The sequence below is a fragment of the Felis catus genome, chromosome A3 (genome assembly GCF_018350175.1).
Source record: "Felis catus isolate Fca126 chromosome A3, F.catus_Fca126_mat1.0, whole genome shotgun sequence".
Taxonomy (NCBI): domain Eukaryota; kingdom Metazoa; phylum Chordata; class Mammalia; order Carnivora; family Felidae; genus Felis; species Felis catus.
The window spans coordinates 110,130,067-110,147,195 of record NC_058370.1 but is presented as its reverse complement, the minus strand read 5'-3'; the positions used below and the strand labels follow the sequence as shown (position 1 = coordinate 110,147,195).

General features: G+C 43.9%; 2 protein-coding genes across 6 annotated transcripts in view; one reads left to right on the top strand and one right to left on the bottom strand.

Moving 5' to 3' along the window:
- Window positions 1–10,624, bottom strand: part of EIF2AK2 (eukaryotic translation initiation factor 2 alpha kinase 2) — a 38,429-nt gene extending 27,805 nt beyond the window's left edge. For 2 of the 5 annotated variants that reach the window (XM_045054689.1, XM_023251957.2), the window contains exons 1-4: window positions 10,487–10,624; window positions 4,264–4,395; window positions 3,279–3,399; window positions 430–587 (exon numbers count right to left, since the gene is read on the bottom strand). In XM_045054689.1, the coding sequence (XP_044910624.1) occupies window positions 430–587; window positions 3,279–3,399; window positions 4,264–4,382 (398 nt within the window). In that variant the 5' untranslated portion in view covers window positions 4,383–4,395; window positions 10,487–10,624. Of the gene's footprint in view, window positions 1–429; window positions 588–3,278; window positions 3,400–4,263; window positions 4,396–10,274; window positions 10,430–10,486 lie in introns of those variants that run through there. The other 3 variants (XM_045054690.1, XM_023251956.2, XM_045054688.1) reach the window with 2 other exon arrangements.
- Window positions 9,811–14,780, top strand: LOC109498301 (translation initiation factor IF-2-like). Its single transcript, XM_045055104.1, has 4 exons — window positions 9,811–9,872; window positions 10,203–10,827; window positions 11,066–11,237; window positions 12,801–14,780. The coding sequence occupies exons 1-3, from the start codon at window positions 9,811–9,813 to the stop codon at window positions 11,111–11,113; spliced, it is 735 nt and encodes a 244-aa protein (XP_044911039.1). The 3' UTR covers window positions 11,114–11,237; window positions 12,801–14,780.
- Window positions 14,781–17,129: the final 2,349 nt, after the last annotated feature.

Sequence of the window (17,129 nt, the reverse complement as noted above, 5' to 3'; positions counted from 1 at the left end):
AATCCCCTTCAGACTCATTTGCTTTCTGCTTTTCCTAGTTCTTATCTATTCTTTATCCTTACTTCCAAAGTCTTGGCAGCTCTGAAGCTCTACTCCATCCCTCAAATCATATTCCTAAAATCCTGGTCTCCTCACACTCTCATAGGTCTCCTGCAGACTAAACCATCCAGATATACCTCAGAAACAAAGGATTCCCCAGATTTGATCTATTATGGTACATGGGTCCCAAGATTTCAGCAAGTAAGCATTTTAATATTTCGATTACAAAGATGTCCAATTGCGTGTGAGTTCTATAAAACCTTCCCTGCAGAATATACAAAAAAGGAAGACAAATATTTCTGGAAAATTAGACATGAAACAAGCCCGTTATATTGCTGTTATATTGCTTAGATACAATGAAACAGAAGGAAAAACTGAATTACGTCTCACCTTTCAGGCCCAGGTTCTTTCAATTCACATTGTTCATAATTTACAGACAGTTGTTCCTTCTGGGCAAGCCTATTGATACGGCCTATGAAATTCCCAGTGGATCCTAATCCTAATCCTTCTGATGAATGTGTTGTTGGCAGTGATACAGAACTAACTGCCTACAAAGAAAGAAAAATCTTGCTTAATATACATGAAAACAGAAGTTGAACTATTTTGATAAATACTAAATAAAATTTAGTTTATTTAATAAAATTTAATAAGATTACTAGAAGAATAATTTGAAAGACAATTTAGATCTTATGTGTTGTCCTACTCTACTACCTTGAGTACAAGTCTAAGTATGTATCTTTTTCTACCAGAAAAAATCCACAAGGGTAAGTGTTAACCATAGGAGCCATTTTCATTTGATAGTTTCCTAAAGAAAAACAAAGTAGTTAACTTTCTTGTTTATCCACACAAAATACTATAACACTGTCTCACTCACCCTTTGTAAATCTCAAAAATGAAGACAACCAAAACTGAAGTAAAGCCATATCCTGGATCACACCTTAGTGGGAAAGATGAATATAATAGCACATTCCTTCCATTATAAGAATGGAATGTACTTTTTTTAATCTGACGAAAGCTTGTCCAAAGTTTTTCTATTTAATTAATCTTGTCAGAGAACTAACTTTTGGTTTTATTGACCATCTTTATTATTTCTTTGTTTTCTTGTACATTAATGTCTGACCTTATTATTATTTTCTTCTGCTTCATTAGGGGAAGGCATTCTATTGTTCTTTTTCTAACTTCTTGATTCGATTTTCTGGCTCATTAACAATTCATGAGTTTACAATTTTGCCTGATTTACTTTTCCCTATTTGAGTTACCAGGGAGACATCATTGAGTAAGATTTTTCAGGAAAGTATCTTGAAAGTCAATGTTTTCAAATGTTCAATATGTGAGAATGATCCTCTCTTGTCCCACATATAAACGAGCTCTTGTCTCATGTTACAGCCATTTCTCGACTATCCCTTGGCTTTTAACGTTGCTATGGACAGTATGATTTTTTTTCATTTTTATATACTTTTAAAGTCTTTATTTATCTTTGAGAAAGAGAGAGCACAATCAGGGGAGGGGCAGAGAGTAAAGGACACAAGAGGATCCGAAGCAGGCTCCACGCTGACAGCACAGAGTTTGACGTAGGGCTCAAACTCACGAAGCTGAAGTCGGATAGCTAAGCAACTAAGCCACCCAGGCACCCCTTCATTTTTACATTAAAAAAAATTGTTTTTAATGCTTATTTATTTTTGAGACCGAGAGAGACAGAGCGTGAGCAGGGAGGAGCAGAGAGAGAGGGAGACACAGAATCTGAAGCAGGCTCCAGGCTCCAAGCTGTCAGCACAGAGCCCTACACGGGGCTCGAGCTCACAAACTGTGAGATCATGAGCCAAGCCGAAGTCGGACGCTTAACTGACTGAGCCACTCAGGTGCCCCCATTTTTACATTTTAAATAATTTACTTTTGGGGGTGCCTGGATGGCTCAGTCGGTTAAGTGTCCAGCTTCGGCTCAGGTCATGATCTCGAGGTTCGTGAGTTCAAGCCCCGCATTAGGCTCTGTGCTGACAGCTCGAAGCCTGGAACCTGCTTCAGATTCTGTGTATCTGTCTCTCTCTGGCCCTCCCCTGCTCATGATCTGTCTTTCTCTCTCTCTCTCTCTCAAAAAATGAATAAACATTAAAAGAAATTTTGAAAAAAAAATTTTTTAAATAAAAATTTTTTAAAAATTTAAAAAAAAAATTTCTTTTCTGCCTAGATGCTTGCAGGATTTTGTCATCACGCCTAGAGCTCAGGACTTTCCCAATGATTGATGGATCTTGTTCTTGGTGGCTCCGTATTTTTCTATGATCTGTTGTTTTAATCTGGATGCAGGTCTTCCTTTATTTCAGAAACATTTTCGACTGGAATCTCTTCAGACAGCTTTTTCTGTACTCTTTACTCTGTTCTCACCTAGAACAGAGCTCTTGATCAGGCTCTCAATCATCTGCCCTCCTGATACATCACCCTCCTCACAGTCCCTCCACCTCTTTGTCCTTTCCCACTGCACTGCTCACTTAGGTGGAGGGGTCCTGCCAGGACCTGTCGGCTCATTTCACACTGTTTCCTTTCCCCATTCTTCCAACTTCAGAGGCTACCACTACCATTAGCATTCTAAATAGGTATGGCCAAGCTTTGCCCATTATCTCCTAGATATATCTTTCATTCAGGGCCTTACAGAAATGGAGACGGGGGGGCGGAACTTCTGTATGTAAAAGAACTTGTGGGAGCACCTGAGTGGCTCAGTTGGTGAAGAGACCGACTCTTGATATCAGCTAAGGTAGTGATCTCTCAGTTGTGAGACTGAGCCCCTTGTCGGACTCTGTGCTGATAGCATGGAGCCTGCTTGGGATTCTCTCTCTCCTTCTTCCTAAGCTCCTCCCCCACTTGCCCTCGCTCTCTCTCTCAAAATAAATAAATAAACTTAAAAAAAGAAAAAGATGGGGTGCCTGGGTGGCTCAGTCAGTTAAGCGTCCGACCTCGGCTCAGGTCATGATCTCACAGTTCGTGAGTTCGAGCCCCATGTCGGGCTCTGTGCTGACAGCTCAGAGCCTGGAGCCTGCTTCGGATTCTGTGTCTCCCCCTCTCTCTGCCCCTTCCCTGCTCATGCTCTGTGTCTCTCTGTCTCTCAATAATAAATAAATATTAAAAAAAAATTTTTGTTTTAAAAACTAAAAAATTAATTAATTAATAAAAAAAAAAGAACTTGTGAATGGCTTTACTCTGTATGGGTATTTTCTCACAGAGAAAAGTTAAAAAGGGCATTTACTCACCTTGTTTTCTTTATTAAGTATTTCAATCGCCAATTTGGCTGCAGCATTTCTGGCCTCCTTCTTCGATTTACCTTCAGCTTCTGGATATCCTCTCTCATCTATGATAACTTGGTATTTAAACCTGATTACAAAGACAATATTCATAAAATATTATAAAATTCATACATTATCTAAAGACAAGTGTTCTAATTACATTGCTTCCTGTGACTACCCTGAAGGTTTTAACCCATTGCACATAGAATTTAAGCAGTCACCCCCAAACACCAAACAGCACATCATCTTTGTTCTAGAGCTAAATTATTATTTTTTTCTTTTTTTTAAGTTTATTTATTTATTTTGAGACAGAGACAGAGAGATAACAGGCAAGAGGCAGAGAGAGAGAGAAAGAAAGAGAGAATCCCAAACAGGCTCTGTACTGTTAGTGCAGAGCCTGACATGGGGCTTGAACTCACAATCTGTGAGATCGTGACCTGAGCAGGAATCAAGAGTTGGATGTTCAACTGACTGAGCTGTCCAGGTGCCCCCATAGCTAAATTATTGACTTCAAAATTGTGCCAGAGTGGCCATTTTCCCAGTTCATATTTTATGGAGATATACCTTTTAAAAATCCCAGCAATCAGATGTGCTTGGGTGGCTCAGTCGGTTAAGCATCTGACTTTGGCTCAGGACATGATCTCGAGGTTTGTGAGTTTGAGCCCCGCGTCGGGCTCGGTGCTGATAGTACAGAGCCGGGAGCCTGCTTCAGATTCTGTGTCTCCCTGTCTCTCTGTGCCCCTCCCCCACTTGTGCTGTGTCTCTATCAAAAATAAATAAATGTTAAAACAAAACAAAACAAACAAACAAAAAAAACAGCAATTTGAAAGACCTAGTTGGCCCAGTCAGTCGAGCATGTGACTCTTGATCTCGAGGTTGTAAGTTTGAGCCCCACATTGGATACAGAAATTACTAAAAAAATACAATCTTAAAAAAGAAAAAAGCAATGTACCTTAAGTTATGTGGAGGTCCCGTCTTAGACAGTTCCTGATACTTAAGTACCATGTTGTGCTTCTGACAGTATACATTAAGTTCTTCTATAAAAAAACTTGGTGGACGATGATTGGCCATTTCTTCTAATAACCTAGAACAGAAGAGATGTTTGAAAAAAGTAACACAGAACATATTTAATCTGATTTTCCCAGTCGAGTTTAGGAGACAAAACAGGGTAAGAAGAATCTTCTTTAGAAGACTCATCTCTGGGCACCTGGGTGGCTAAGTTGGTTAAGTGTCCAACTTCAGCTCAGGTCATGATCTTGCACCTCATGAGTTCAAGCCCCGCATTGGGTTCTGTGCTGACAGCTCAGAGCCTGGAGCCTACTTCCGATTCTGTGTCTCCCTCTCTGCTCCTCCCCCACTTGCATGTGCACGTGCACTCTCTCTCTCTCTCTCTCTCTCTCTCTCTCAAAAATAAACATTAAAAAAAGAGACTCATTTCAGCCCCACATAAATACAGAGAAGACTTTGTTACAAAATCTTTTTCTCTCATGAACTGCATACCAAAACTTTCTACTTTCATAACTCAACTGGCCAAAAAAGGAAAGGGATCTCTCTCTTCCACTCCACTCTCTGTTTCTAGTGAATGTCAGGTACAAGTTCATCTACCTGCCTGAGAAGGTAAAAAGGCTACAGGAGTAGAATCAGAATTCTTCATGCTGAGAAGAAAAAGGTCGAGAGTACATATATAAAGTGAAGTTTATGAAATCATTAAAGACTTTGCAATACAGAAATAGACTTCCATATGAAATCTCCAAAATCTTTCTTTGAAAAGTCAATTTTAGGTAAATTTACCTGGGTAAATTATGACCCCAGTTTATGGGTCTCATTGGACCAAGAGAGTAGCAATGACTTAAATCATAAGAAAAATCTAAAAAATATATAGAATCTAAATACAGGAGCTCAAACTGTAAAACTCTTAGAAAAAAAGACATAAGGGTAAATCTTCATGATCTTGGATTTGGCAATGGAATCTTTGTTATCACAGCAAAAGCACAAGCAGCAAAAGAAAACACAGATAGACTGGGTTTTATCAAAAGTAAAATCATTTGTGTGACACAGGCCACTATGAAGAAAATGAATGTACAGAATGGGATATCTATAAATCATATGCTGATAAGGGTCTAATATCCAGAATATATAAAGAACTTTTACAACCCAACAACAAAAAGACACCCTAATTAAAAACTGGCAAAGGACTTGAACAGACATTGCTTGTAAATATTCTAGTACCCCAGGGTCCAGTCCTTGGATCTCCTCTCTCTTCTAACACTCACTCCCCTGGTGATCGCCTCTAGAATTATGGCTTTAAATTCCACCTACACAATGGTGGTGTGCAAAAGAACACTTCTACCCCTCCCTCCTGACTCCTAACTCCTTCTGTCCAACACGCTGCCTCCTGAAATGTTCTTGGCTCTACCCCTTCCACTGCCTTCGCCTGGTCAACTCCTATTTCCTATAGATCTCAGCTCAAATGTCACTTCTCAGACACCCTTGAAGAGGTCCTGGTTTGGTGCTCTATCACAGCTCTTGTCCCCTTTACTGCAATTGCTTATATAACTGTGCGCCAAAAGAGTTCACAAGCTGTAAAAGGGAAGGGAGCAGGCTATTATAGTAGTGGCTCAATAATCAATGAATGGATGCCAAAGTATCTGCAGACCCCGCCCCCCCGCCCAGACCTCCCCCCGCCATGACTTGTCACATGCTTTTCTCTTTGCTGTGAATGCAATATGTGAGCCCTCTGTCTACCAGGCAACTCCCACTCATCTGTGAGGCTCCACAAGTCTTCTTTGATGTTGGAGGGCCCACTAGTATTCCTCCAAGGCCCGGCCGCTCCACTTTGCCCAGCTCTGATAACAGCCCAGTTTGTTCTTTGGGAAGTAGGTTCTATGTCTTACTCATCTTTGTATATCAACACCCAGTGGGCAGTGGTAAGTGCTGAACAGTTGAACGGTATACAGGAGAATGAAAGAATGACTCATTAAAATTAAATACTGCACGTTCAATCCCCTCGTCTTCTCCTTTTTCTTCATCTGCTGTTTTCTGTGTATCCTTTCTTCATTTATTCAGTAAATGTTTATCAAGTGTCAGGCACTGTTCTGACCATGAGTATACAGATGTGCACAGGACAGATTATAACCCTACCTGCATTCCACTGAGGGAAGACAGAAAATGATCATGTACAGAAACAAATAAAAGGAATGGATAATATGATGATCAGATGGCTGAAAGTGCCACAGTGAAATTAAATAGGGGTGCGGCATAGAGGATGAGCTCTGTTGGTGGGGACAGAGGGAGGTGGTTGTAGACACAGTGGTCAGGAAAGACCCTTCTTAGGAGGTAATATTTAAATGAAGACTGAGTAATGAGAAAGTCCATCATATTAAGATATGGGGGAAGAGTATCTCAGGAACCAGTATGACCTTTGAAGGGATAACAAAAAGATCAAGGGGACTGCTGCACATTGAATGAGGGAGAAAGAGTAGGAAGCGAGACAGAGAAGTGGGCCAGTGCCACCCACATAGACCTTGTGGTTCACGGTCAGAACTGGTGGATGTTACTACAATTGCAATAGGAAGTTAGTTACAGAAGGTTCTCTAAGTAGTGGGGGATGTGATTGGATTTACGTTTTAAAGGATTACTCTGATACTATGTAAAGAACAAGGTATGCGGGCAGGGACAGGTGTGGAAAGGGAAGCAGAGCACGTGCAGAAGTAAGGAGACCAAACAGAGGCGGCTGCAGTGGTTTGGGCGAGCGGTGCTGGTGGCTCCCAGTGCCTGGAGCCTGAGCAAAGGTAAAGCCCTCACATGACTGCTTACTGTCGTAGAGACAGGCTTTACAGCCACACGGATCTGGGCTACACCCTCTCTGAACCTTTTATTTATGACTTGAAGACAGGAATAAAAGCACCTGAGTTCAACGTTGTGGGGAATAAATCAGATGAAAAGCATCCAGCAGAGTCCTTCCCACACCATTAACCTTCAATCAATGGTGCTCCTGGTCTGCAATTCCAAAATCCAAAAGGCACTGAAAATTGAGGCTTATTTTGTTTTCATTTGTTTTGTTTTTGATAGGTGTGTAGCCCCCTGTCTAGACCTGAAATGACACGAGCTAGCTTTATGATACTTTGTTGTCCACTTATACAGTTCACTACGGAAACTGTTTTATTAGAGAGTGCTGCCCCCAAATCCCGCTGAGAGCATGGTATAATAGACAGGATGTACGCTGCCCTACCTTTCTAAAATCCAAAAACCTCTGAATACCAGAACACATCTGGCCCAAGGGTTTTTTTTTTTTTAATTTTTTTTTTTTAACGTTTATTTTTGAGACAGAGAGAGACAGAGCGTGAGCAGGGGAGGGGCAGAGAGAGGGAGACACAGAATCTGAAACAGGCTCCAGGCTCTGAGCTGTCAGCACAGAGCCCGACACGGGGCTCGAACTCATGGACCGCGAGATCATGACCTGAGCCGAAGTCGGCCGCTTAACCGACTGAGCCACCCAGGCGCCCCGAGGCCCAAGGGTTTTTGATAAGGATCTGTAGACGTACCATAGAAACAGTGTCATTTACTTTGGTCACAACTATGAGACCATATGTCAGATTGGGAGGGGATCACAGACTTCAAAATAGCAGTTATGGAAGAGACCGTAAATTCTCTCAAATGCTCTAAATCCTCTGTACTCTTAATTTTAAGTAACTGCCCATCATGAGAATTTAAGTGAAATATACGTGCAACCTAAGAAAGTGCTGAATTAACATATTTGCAAAAGTACTTACAAGCCTGGAAAAAAGAAGCAGCAGGTTTCTTTTCCAACTACTATAAATTAATCTTGTTTTAAATCTATGTTATCATTTTCCTAAAAGAAATCCCCACCTAAATCACTGACGAGTGTAATGTATCCATCTTACTCATGCCCGGAAGTCACTATGACTGTGCCTTTGCTCCTTCTGGCAGACTGTTAGCTCCTTGTGGGCCCAGCCCCCTCCCGGGCCTCCACAATGCTTGCCACACTACATGTACCATCTAGTATCTGACTAATGAAATGAGTAAACTATAGGTCCAGGGTTATGGATCCTCAGGGTCAAATAAGCAAATGGCAGAAGAGCATAATCTGCCCCAAATTCAAAACTCCTAAGTGACAGCAAAGTCTATCTTTCAGCCCTCCTTCGGCAAGACGTTTTTAGTGCTTAAGAAATCACAGGCTGGGAATGCAAACTGGTGCAGCCACTCTAGAAAACAGTATGGAGGTTCCTCAAAAAATTAAAAATAGAACTACCCTATGACCCAGCAATTGCACGACTAGGTATTTATCCACGGGATACGGGTATGCTGTTTCAAAGGGGCACATGTACCCCCATGTTTATAGCAGCACTATCAACAATAGCCAAAGTATGGAAAGAGCCCAAATGTCCATCGATGGATGAATGGATAAAGAAGATGTGGTATATATATACAATGGGGTATTACTCGGCAATCAAAAAGAATGAAATCTTGTCATTTGCAACTACGTGGATGGAACTGGAGGGTATTATGCTAAGTGAAATTAGTCAGAGAAGGACAAATATCATAAGACTTCACTCATATGAGGGCTTTAAGATACAAAACAGATGAACATAAGGGAAGGGAAGCAAAAATAATATAAAAACATGGAGGGGGGCAAAACATAAGAGACTCTTAAATATGGAGAACAAACAGGGTTGCTGGAGGGGTTGTGGGGGGGATGGGCTAAATGGGTAAGGGGTATTAAGGAATCTACTCCTGAAATCATTGTTGCACTATATGCTAAGTAACTTGGATGTAAATTTTAAAAATAAATTAAAAAAAACCACAGGCAATAGGAAGTCTCGTTATTCTGTAATTCAAAAGAGAATTTATGAATCGCCATTCATTAAACAGATATTTAATGAGAACCTGTTATGTACTAGGTGCCCAGGCAGTACCAGTGAACAATACTCTTGTGAACTTAACTAATGGAGGAACTCAGACAAATCCATAAAAAATGTCACAGGCTGAAAACTACCATGTTGAAAACTGAACCAGAGTAAGGGGGGACTGCCAGGGAAGGGAGGTGTTTTTTTGTTAATAATAGACAGTATTCAGGGAAAGCTACTCTGACATAAGTGACATTGCAGGAAGCACAGGGTAAAACAGGGGAGTCTGGGTGGCTCAGTGGGGTGGGGGTCCAACTTCGGCTCAGGTCATAATCTCATACATAGGTCATGATCTCACCGTGGCTGGGTTGGAGCCCCACATCAGGCTCTATGCTGATAGTGGGGAGCCTGCTTGGGATTCTCTCTCTCCCTCGCTCTCTGCCCCTCCCCAACTTGTTCTCGTTCTCTCTCTCTCAAAAACAAATACACTAAAAAAGAAGTGCAGGGTAAGGTAAAAGAACGGCCCAAGAAGGTATGGGGGAAGAGCTTTCCAGGAAGGGTAAACAGGCAGTGCAAAGGCCCAGAGGCAAGCATATGCTTGGCTGTATTCCAAGAACAGCAATGGGGCCTGCATGGTCGGAGTGGAGAGAGCAAGGGGCCTTGTCCGTGCCATTTACGGAATTCTGATGAGACGGTAAGCCATTGGGAGGATCCGAGCAAAGGACTGTCCTGTTCTGATTAAAAGGACCCCTGGGGCAGCGGCAGTGTTGAAAAAAGACAAGGGGGGAAAGGGTGGTACGGAGTTGGGGCAGGGAAAGGAGGAAGGGATGGGGGCGGGGGAAGGGGAGAGGAGGGGACGGGGCGGGGACGAGGGTGGGGGAGGGCTAAAGCCAAGCAATTGGGAAACAATTAGAACTGTCTAGGCAAGAGATTTTTAGCCAGGGCCTATTTAGCCAATCTATGAGAAGTCCAGGCCTCCGTATTTCCGATCTGTCACATTCCCCACGTACCTGTTTTCCACTAGATCCCCCTGCCCCCGCACCCCCACCCCACCACCCCGCCACCCCGGCCTGGGAAATTCGTTACTTGCTCTGACCGAAATTCTTCGCGGAAAAAAACAGCTCTCAGTCGCCAGCGCGCTGAGGGATCCCCTCCCTAGCTGCGGGCCTCGGACAGCGCTTCCGCGCGGCCAGGCCGGGGGTCGGCGGCGTCTACCCCCGCAGCCACTTCCCGGGCCGGGGCCGCGCCCCTCGCCGCGCCCAGCACCGCCCCGCGCGCTCGCCGCGCGCCCGGAGCCCCGCTGCTCACCGTGCACCGCCGCTGCCGCTGCCGCTGCCGCTGCCGCTGCCCGCCTGCCGGGTCCGGGCGGCTCGCTCTCGCTTTCCTTTTCCCCGCCGGCTCCGCCTTCTATGACCGCGCGCGGCCCCTCCCGCACCGACTCGGGATCGCGGGAAACTCGAGTCTCCTTCCGAGTCCGCGCCGCGCGCGCTGCAGCCCACGTGCTGCCGGCTGCCCGCGGGGCGCGCGGGGACCCTTCTGCGGCACCCCCAGCTCCAAGCCCTCCGGCTTCCAGGTGTGTTTGTGGCCGGAAGGGTCCGCCGGGAGGAAGGGAGGACAGAGAGGTGTCCAAGCGCCCGTGGCGTGCCAAGGTGGGTATTATTCGCCCCATTTCAGAATCGAAGAAACTGAGTAAATTAACTCGTCCAGAGTCCTGCTGCTGCTAAGTGGCAAAGTCGGGAGTCAACTCAGGGTCAGGCCTGTAAACACCGAAGTACTCCGTCCCCGTCCCCTTCTGCCTCCTAACTTTCACGAGACTGGGGATGAAGAGACCTGAAGGCCTAGCCTTCCTTCGGTCAGTTTCCACCCATTTGTCTATTCATTCAACAGGTACTTGCCAGCGCTGTTCTAAACACCGGCCGCAGGTCCAGCCATTAGGAGAGCTACCTGCTCCCTGTGGGACCTCGTGGAGTTTTGCTCCCGAAGCCCCTACGGGTAGTCCTCGGTTTATAAGAAACTGACACAGCGATTGAGGAGTCCTGAGGACTTACGATACGGCAAAGTAGGTACCCATTACTGTACCCATTCAACAGATAAGAAAACTGAGGTCTGGGGCACAGAGAAGTTCAGTAACACAGAAGTTAAGTAAGCCGGAGAGCTAGAATTAGAATTACAAGTCTGTACCCTCAACATCTGAGCTAGAGTGAGGGAGTGAGGTGGTCCCAAGATGGACCTCTGATATACTATTGGTATTGGGCATTGGCTCTAGGACTCATTGCCCACTCCTCTTCTCCATCCCTCCGGAGTTTCAGTGGCTAAACTGAATGGCTAAATTTTCGGTGGTTAAACACTGTATTTTCTTTAGAGCCCAGGTCCTGGGCAGAGGATTTAAATTCTGCAAATGTGAAGTACTGGTGGAAAGTTTGAAAGATAGATAGGAGACAGAGCCATCTTTCTGTGGGATTTCCAGATGACGGAAAGCTCCAGAAATAGCAGGGATTTGCATGAGACCATTTACCAGGTTTGTGGGTGCGTGGTGTCTGTGACAGCAGCAACAGCGGTAGCAGTGACAGGTTTTCTGAAGGCCCTGAACTGCCCAAGAGAGTTTAAAGACAGGAAATGACAATCTCAAGCGTGGTCAGAGGATACAAGCTTTAATAAATGCCCAGAAGCACCTCTTATTTCATGTAGACTCAGGGCTGATGTTGCAGAAATTAGGTGCAGAGTCTGCAGCTGCAGGTAACAGAATTTTGCAATACAAATTTAATTTGCAGCCTCCCCAGGTCTCTTCTATGAACATTGAGGGCATTGAATGGGAAAGAATGAGGCCCTGGGAATTTGGGGGGATTTGAGTGAATCCAAGTACTACTGCCCTCCCAAATACTGCTGAGCCTTCAACAGTCCTCTGCCCATGTTTGGTAAGAGTGGTACAGCCTGGTTTGAAGATTATAAAGTAATCACCTTGCAGGGAGGTGCTGATTCTCCAATTGCCCCATCCCTACCTCATACTTTCACTCCTAGAACTAGAATCAGATGCTAGCATGCCCCAAGAGGATACGGACAAGATCTGATCCAGAGGAGATAGTTTATGGAACAAAAGATTTGCAAACTTCCACTAATTTTTATCAGCAGAAACCCAGGAAATATGCATGCAAATGATTCGAAAGGTGGCATTTAGAAATGAATGTAATTCAGATTATGCACTCAGTGTGCTGGCTCCAGCAGCTGGAAATGGCTCATTAGAAATGTTACTGCAACCTGGGCTCAGGGGTGGCCCCCATTAAATGAAATTGTGATGCCAACTAATACAGATAAATCAAAAATACTCAGGGAGTCAGGAATATTGGAGTAGAATGATGGCATTCATTCACTCCCTAGCCATGCTCCCCAAGAAGATCCAAAGGACCCTTCTTCCTCAGGCATTGAGGAAAATATTGGAGTGAGGATCCATTGGAGTGATGTATCCTTGATGTATCCTTGAAAAACTCTGTAATGCCTGACCACTGTAGATTTAGAGAATGTCAGTGGGAGGTGCTGCCATTGGAAAAGCTCCCTAATTTCAGTGGGGATTATGGCAGGTATCTAAGACCCCCATGGCACTCACCCCTGCTCTGTCAACCCACAGCACTGAGCTCATGGAGAGTTCCCTGTGACCAGATGACTGAGAAAGAAAAAATCGAATGAAGCACAGTATACTGGCGTTAATCAGAAGTGGATTGATGTATTAAAACAGCCCCTCTGGAAGGTGGCCCTAAAGGGTATTGGGAGAAAGGAAATCCAGGAGGCAGAACTTTGAGCAGTACATTTCGTTGTCACTTGGAAAGAGAGCAAGCCAGTGGCTTGAACACACCCAGTGTCTCGCAGGCTAGCTGGAGATTCAGAGATTTGGAAGGAAGAAGATCAGAGGGTTGGTCATAAGCGGTCTGAGGAAAATGGTGTGGGTGAACCCCTTGGACACTATGAGCATATAGTGAATGTTCATCAAAGGCATCTACTACTGAGGAGGCTTTTGAGGAGCAGGTGGCCAGGAAGACTTCTGTAGAGGTCAGTCAGCTTTTCCCCAGCACACCCAGTGCTTGTTCACGACGAATAAGGAGACGACAGCAGTAGCAGGGTATGGAATGTGTGAGTTCATCGACGCGAAATTCTCATCAAGGCTCATCTGGCTGCTGAGCACCCAGCAGTCTCCCATCAGGGACCAACTCTGAGCCCCAGTGTCGAGTACCATACCCCAAGGTAGACCAAGCGGCCACTTGGTGGCAGACAGGTTACACAGGAGCCCTTCCATCTGGAGTGCACAGGGATTTGCCCTGTGGGGAGTGAGCATTTATTTCAGGTACAGATTTGCATTTCCTTCCTGCAGTGCTTCTGCCAGCATCATCATTGTTGGATATTCTGTATACTTGCTCACCATCACAGCCTGTCTTGCTAAGAAACCCGTTTTACAGAAAAATGAGGCAGTATACTGACTGCTGTAGAGTTCAGTAGTTTTATTATGAACCTTGTCACCCCAAAGCAGCTGGCTGTACAGGGCAGTAGGGTGGAGTATTGAAGGCTCAGGTGCAGCCCCAAGCAGGAGTATACTGAGTGTATACTCAGCTGAGTGTACTGTCCTTCATGGGCAGTGGATGTTCTAAACCAGATTGCTGTTTCTTTCATGCCCAGTACACCTGAACTCAGGAAACAGTAGAAGTGAGAGGGTTGTGTTCCACAATGAAACCTAGTCATGCTCTTGCAAAATAGTGCTTCCTGTTCCTATGACATTGGGCTGTGTTTCCAGTAGGAGACACATAGTTCCTTAAATAGGAATTTGAAACTGCATCTGGACATTTCAGGTTCATGATGCCATCAGGCCATCAAGGAAATAAGGAAGTTACCAAACCAGCTGGGCTGATTTATGGGAAAATAGTGATGTAGCCACACAACGGAGTTAGAGACAAGCATGTCTTTGACTCAGGAGTTCCTCTAGAGTTCCTTCTAGTAACTCCCTGTTCAATGATACATGTTAGTAGAAATCTACAGCTGTTCAACAAGACAGGACTGTTTAGGGCTCAGATCCTTCAGGATTGAAGGTTTATGTCACCCTACTAGCTGGGAAGATTCTGAGGGCAAAGAGAATAAGGAATAAGGAATAAGGAAGTAATAAACACCAACTACAGTTTCATGACCTATTGCATTTTTCTTCCTTGCTTTGTTTTTGTATTAATAAACTTCATTGCTTTTCCCTTTCCTTTTCTATGAGATTTGCTGGTAGCGGTTAATTTTATAAGATAGTCTTCTGGTTAGAGTGTCTTACGGTAGAATTTGTGACTAAAAGAGAAGAAGGAGGAATATCACATAGCCATGGGTATAAAGACTAGGGGCTCGGATAAGCATGTTTTCATTTGAAGAAGGGAATGGGTGCATTAGGTGGGAACATAGTTCTGTCGTCTGCTTGAAAGATTATTAGTGCAAGCAGTGGACTGCACGATATTGTTCATTTTTATTTAGCTTCCAATCTCACTCCTTTCTATGTCTCCCTGTCTCCTGGATTATAAAGTATGGAAAGTTAAAATCACATTGTCTGGATTTTTATGGAATTAAAATTCTGGAGTTCTGCTAATGACTGATGAGCCGTGGTGCAAGATTTGGAAGATGGAAGGAAGAAGAAGGCCATCCTCATGTGATAGAATGAGCTGATGAGCAAACTTCTGTGCTCATGACTCCAGGTGCCCTTGTCAGTTCTCCAAGGGTATGGTGCATCCGTGGCAGCAGCCGTGGTAGAAGCAGTGTCAGTGACAAGGTCCTGAGCTCTGGATGGCAGGTGCAGTGGAAGTCTCCTGGTTTTCATTCTGCCAACCTTTCCGACATATATGCATTCATTTCCCACTGAATCCTTATGCTTGACATACTTATAGTGGTTTCTGTTTCCAGTACTTCCCAAAGAGAAATCTCCCCCAAAATGGAGGCTACACTGAGGGGGTAGAGTTGAGAAGTGAAGGTTGAGAGCCCTTCTTTGAGCTCTGGATCAAGACTAATCTGAACCAGACCCGTCCTAGACCAGTCAGTTGTAAGACTTCTCCCCTCCTCTTCTTTCTACTATAAACCAGTATGTGTTTGATTTTCTGTTTATTACATCAAAAGGATACTGACTGATTTATATTCTAAGTAACACTTCTTGGTTTTTAAAAAAAAAACGTCCCTTTGCTCATTAATTTATTCAATAAATATTTACTGAGTGCCTACTATGTGCAGCATTGTACTGGATACACGATGATGGCACTATGTCCTTAAGTGTTTATGTAGAAATTAGTTTCAAAAAGATAGAGTATAAGAAAGGAAGCAGCCATTCAGTTGGTCTTTATTTTTTTAAGTTTTTAAAAAAATTTTTTAATGTTTATTTATTTTTGAGAGACAGTGAGCAGGGAGGGGCAGAGTGAGAGGGAGACACGGAATCCGAAGTGGGCTCCAGAGCCCCGATGTGGGGCTCAAACCCACAAACTGTGAGACCATGACCTGATCCGAAGTTCAACGCTCAACCAACTGAGCCACCCAGGTACCCTTTAAGTTTTGTTTTTTTTTTTTTAAGTTTATTTATTTATTTGGTGAGAAAGAGAGAGAATGAGTGGAGGAGGGTCAGAGAGAGAGGGGGACAGAGGATCCAAAGCGGGCTTTGTGCTGACAGCAGAAAGCCTGAGGCGGGGCTCAAACTCACAAACCATGAGATTGTGACCTGAGCCGTAGTTGGATGCTTGACCTGAGCCGTAGTTGGACGCTTAACTGACTGAGCCACCCAAGCACCTCTTGGTTGTTCTTTATATACTCTAAATAGTAGCCTTTTATTTAGTAACTTCTTCAAGTCTCTGCCCTGCCAGTTTACATTTTTGGGTTTCACTTTCTTAATGACACAGTTTTACTTTTTAAGATTTTTTTTTTTTTTTTTTTTACTTTTTAAACTACATCCAGCCTGGGGCTAGAATTGACAACTCTGAGATCAAGAGTCAGGACTGAGCCAGCCAGACACCCCACAAAGATGTTTAGATTTTAATGTAGCCAAAAACATAAATTGTGTCCTCTTTGTGCTTTCTGTTTCTTCTTTAAGAAATCTCACTCGGGGCGCCTGGGTGGCGCAGTCGGTTAAGCGTCCGACTTCAGCCAGGTCATGATCTCGCGGTCCGTGAGTTTGAGCCCCGCGTCAGGCTCTGGGCTGATGGCTTAGAGCCTGGAGCCTGTTTCCGATTCTGTGTCTCCCTCTCTCTCTGCCCCTCCCCCGTTCATGCTCTGTCTCTCTCTGTCCCAAAAATAAATAAACGTTGAAAAAAAAAAAAAAGAAATCTCATTCTAGTTATAAAAATATTATCTTGTATTTGCTTCCAAAAAACTAAAGCTTTAACATCTTTTTTAAACATATGGTTGTTTAATTTGCAAGAAATTCATTTTTGTGAGTGATAGAATGTGAGAATCTGATTTTACTTCTTCTGTATCATAACCAATTGTCTTAGGAGCAAATATGGAAGAGTGTAATTTCTTCCTAGATATGCAATGGCAGCCCTGTCCTCTATGGGTCAGTTCAACAGCTCTGTTTTGCTCTATTTGTCTACTCCTGCACCAGTCATGGGGGTCTGGGCATTAAAACCCAAGCCTCTGTTGCTGACAAGTCTCTCAGTAAATGGTGGCTTAATGTCATCTCTGATTATTACTTGGTCTCCTTCTCTGTTCCATCTGTGGTTTGGGGCCCTGATGAGTCCACTTACTCTACTGGGGGCTGAGAAATTCAACTCAAAGAATTTGTAAGAATTTTTATCCAGACTTTCTTGGTGTTCTGAGGGAAGAGTTTTCAGGTTATATAATCCACCATACTACCAGAAATAGTAGTCCTGCAGTCTTTCTCATGCAAATTTTTTTTTAAAAATTTTAATATTATTTATTATTTTTGAGAGAGGGAGAGAGAGAGACAGAGTGCAAGTGGGGGAGG

What these genes read in the sequence shown, in the direction of transcription:
- LOC109498301 (XM_045055104.1), top strand. Translation starts at nt 9,811, where the DNA reads ATGGTCGGAGTGGAGAGAGCAAGGGGCCTTGTCCGTGCCATTTACGGA. An exon ending in TACGGAATTCTGATGAGACG is followed by an intron (nt 9,873 to 10,202) that starts GTAAGCCATTGG and finishes GTTTTCCACTAG; the next exon opens with ATCCCCCTGCCCCCGCACCC. An exon ending in AGCGCCCGTGGCGTGCCAAG is followed by an intron (nt 10,828 to 11,065) that starts GTGGGTATTATT and finishes TTCATTCAACAG; the next exon opens with GTACTTGCCAGCGCTGTTCT.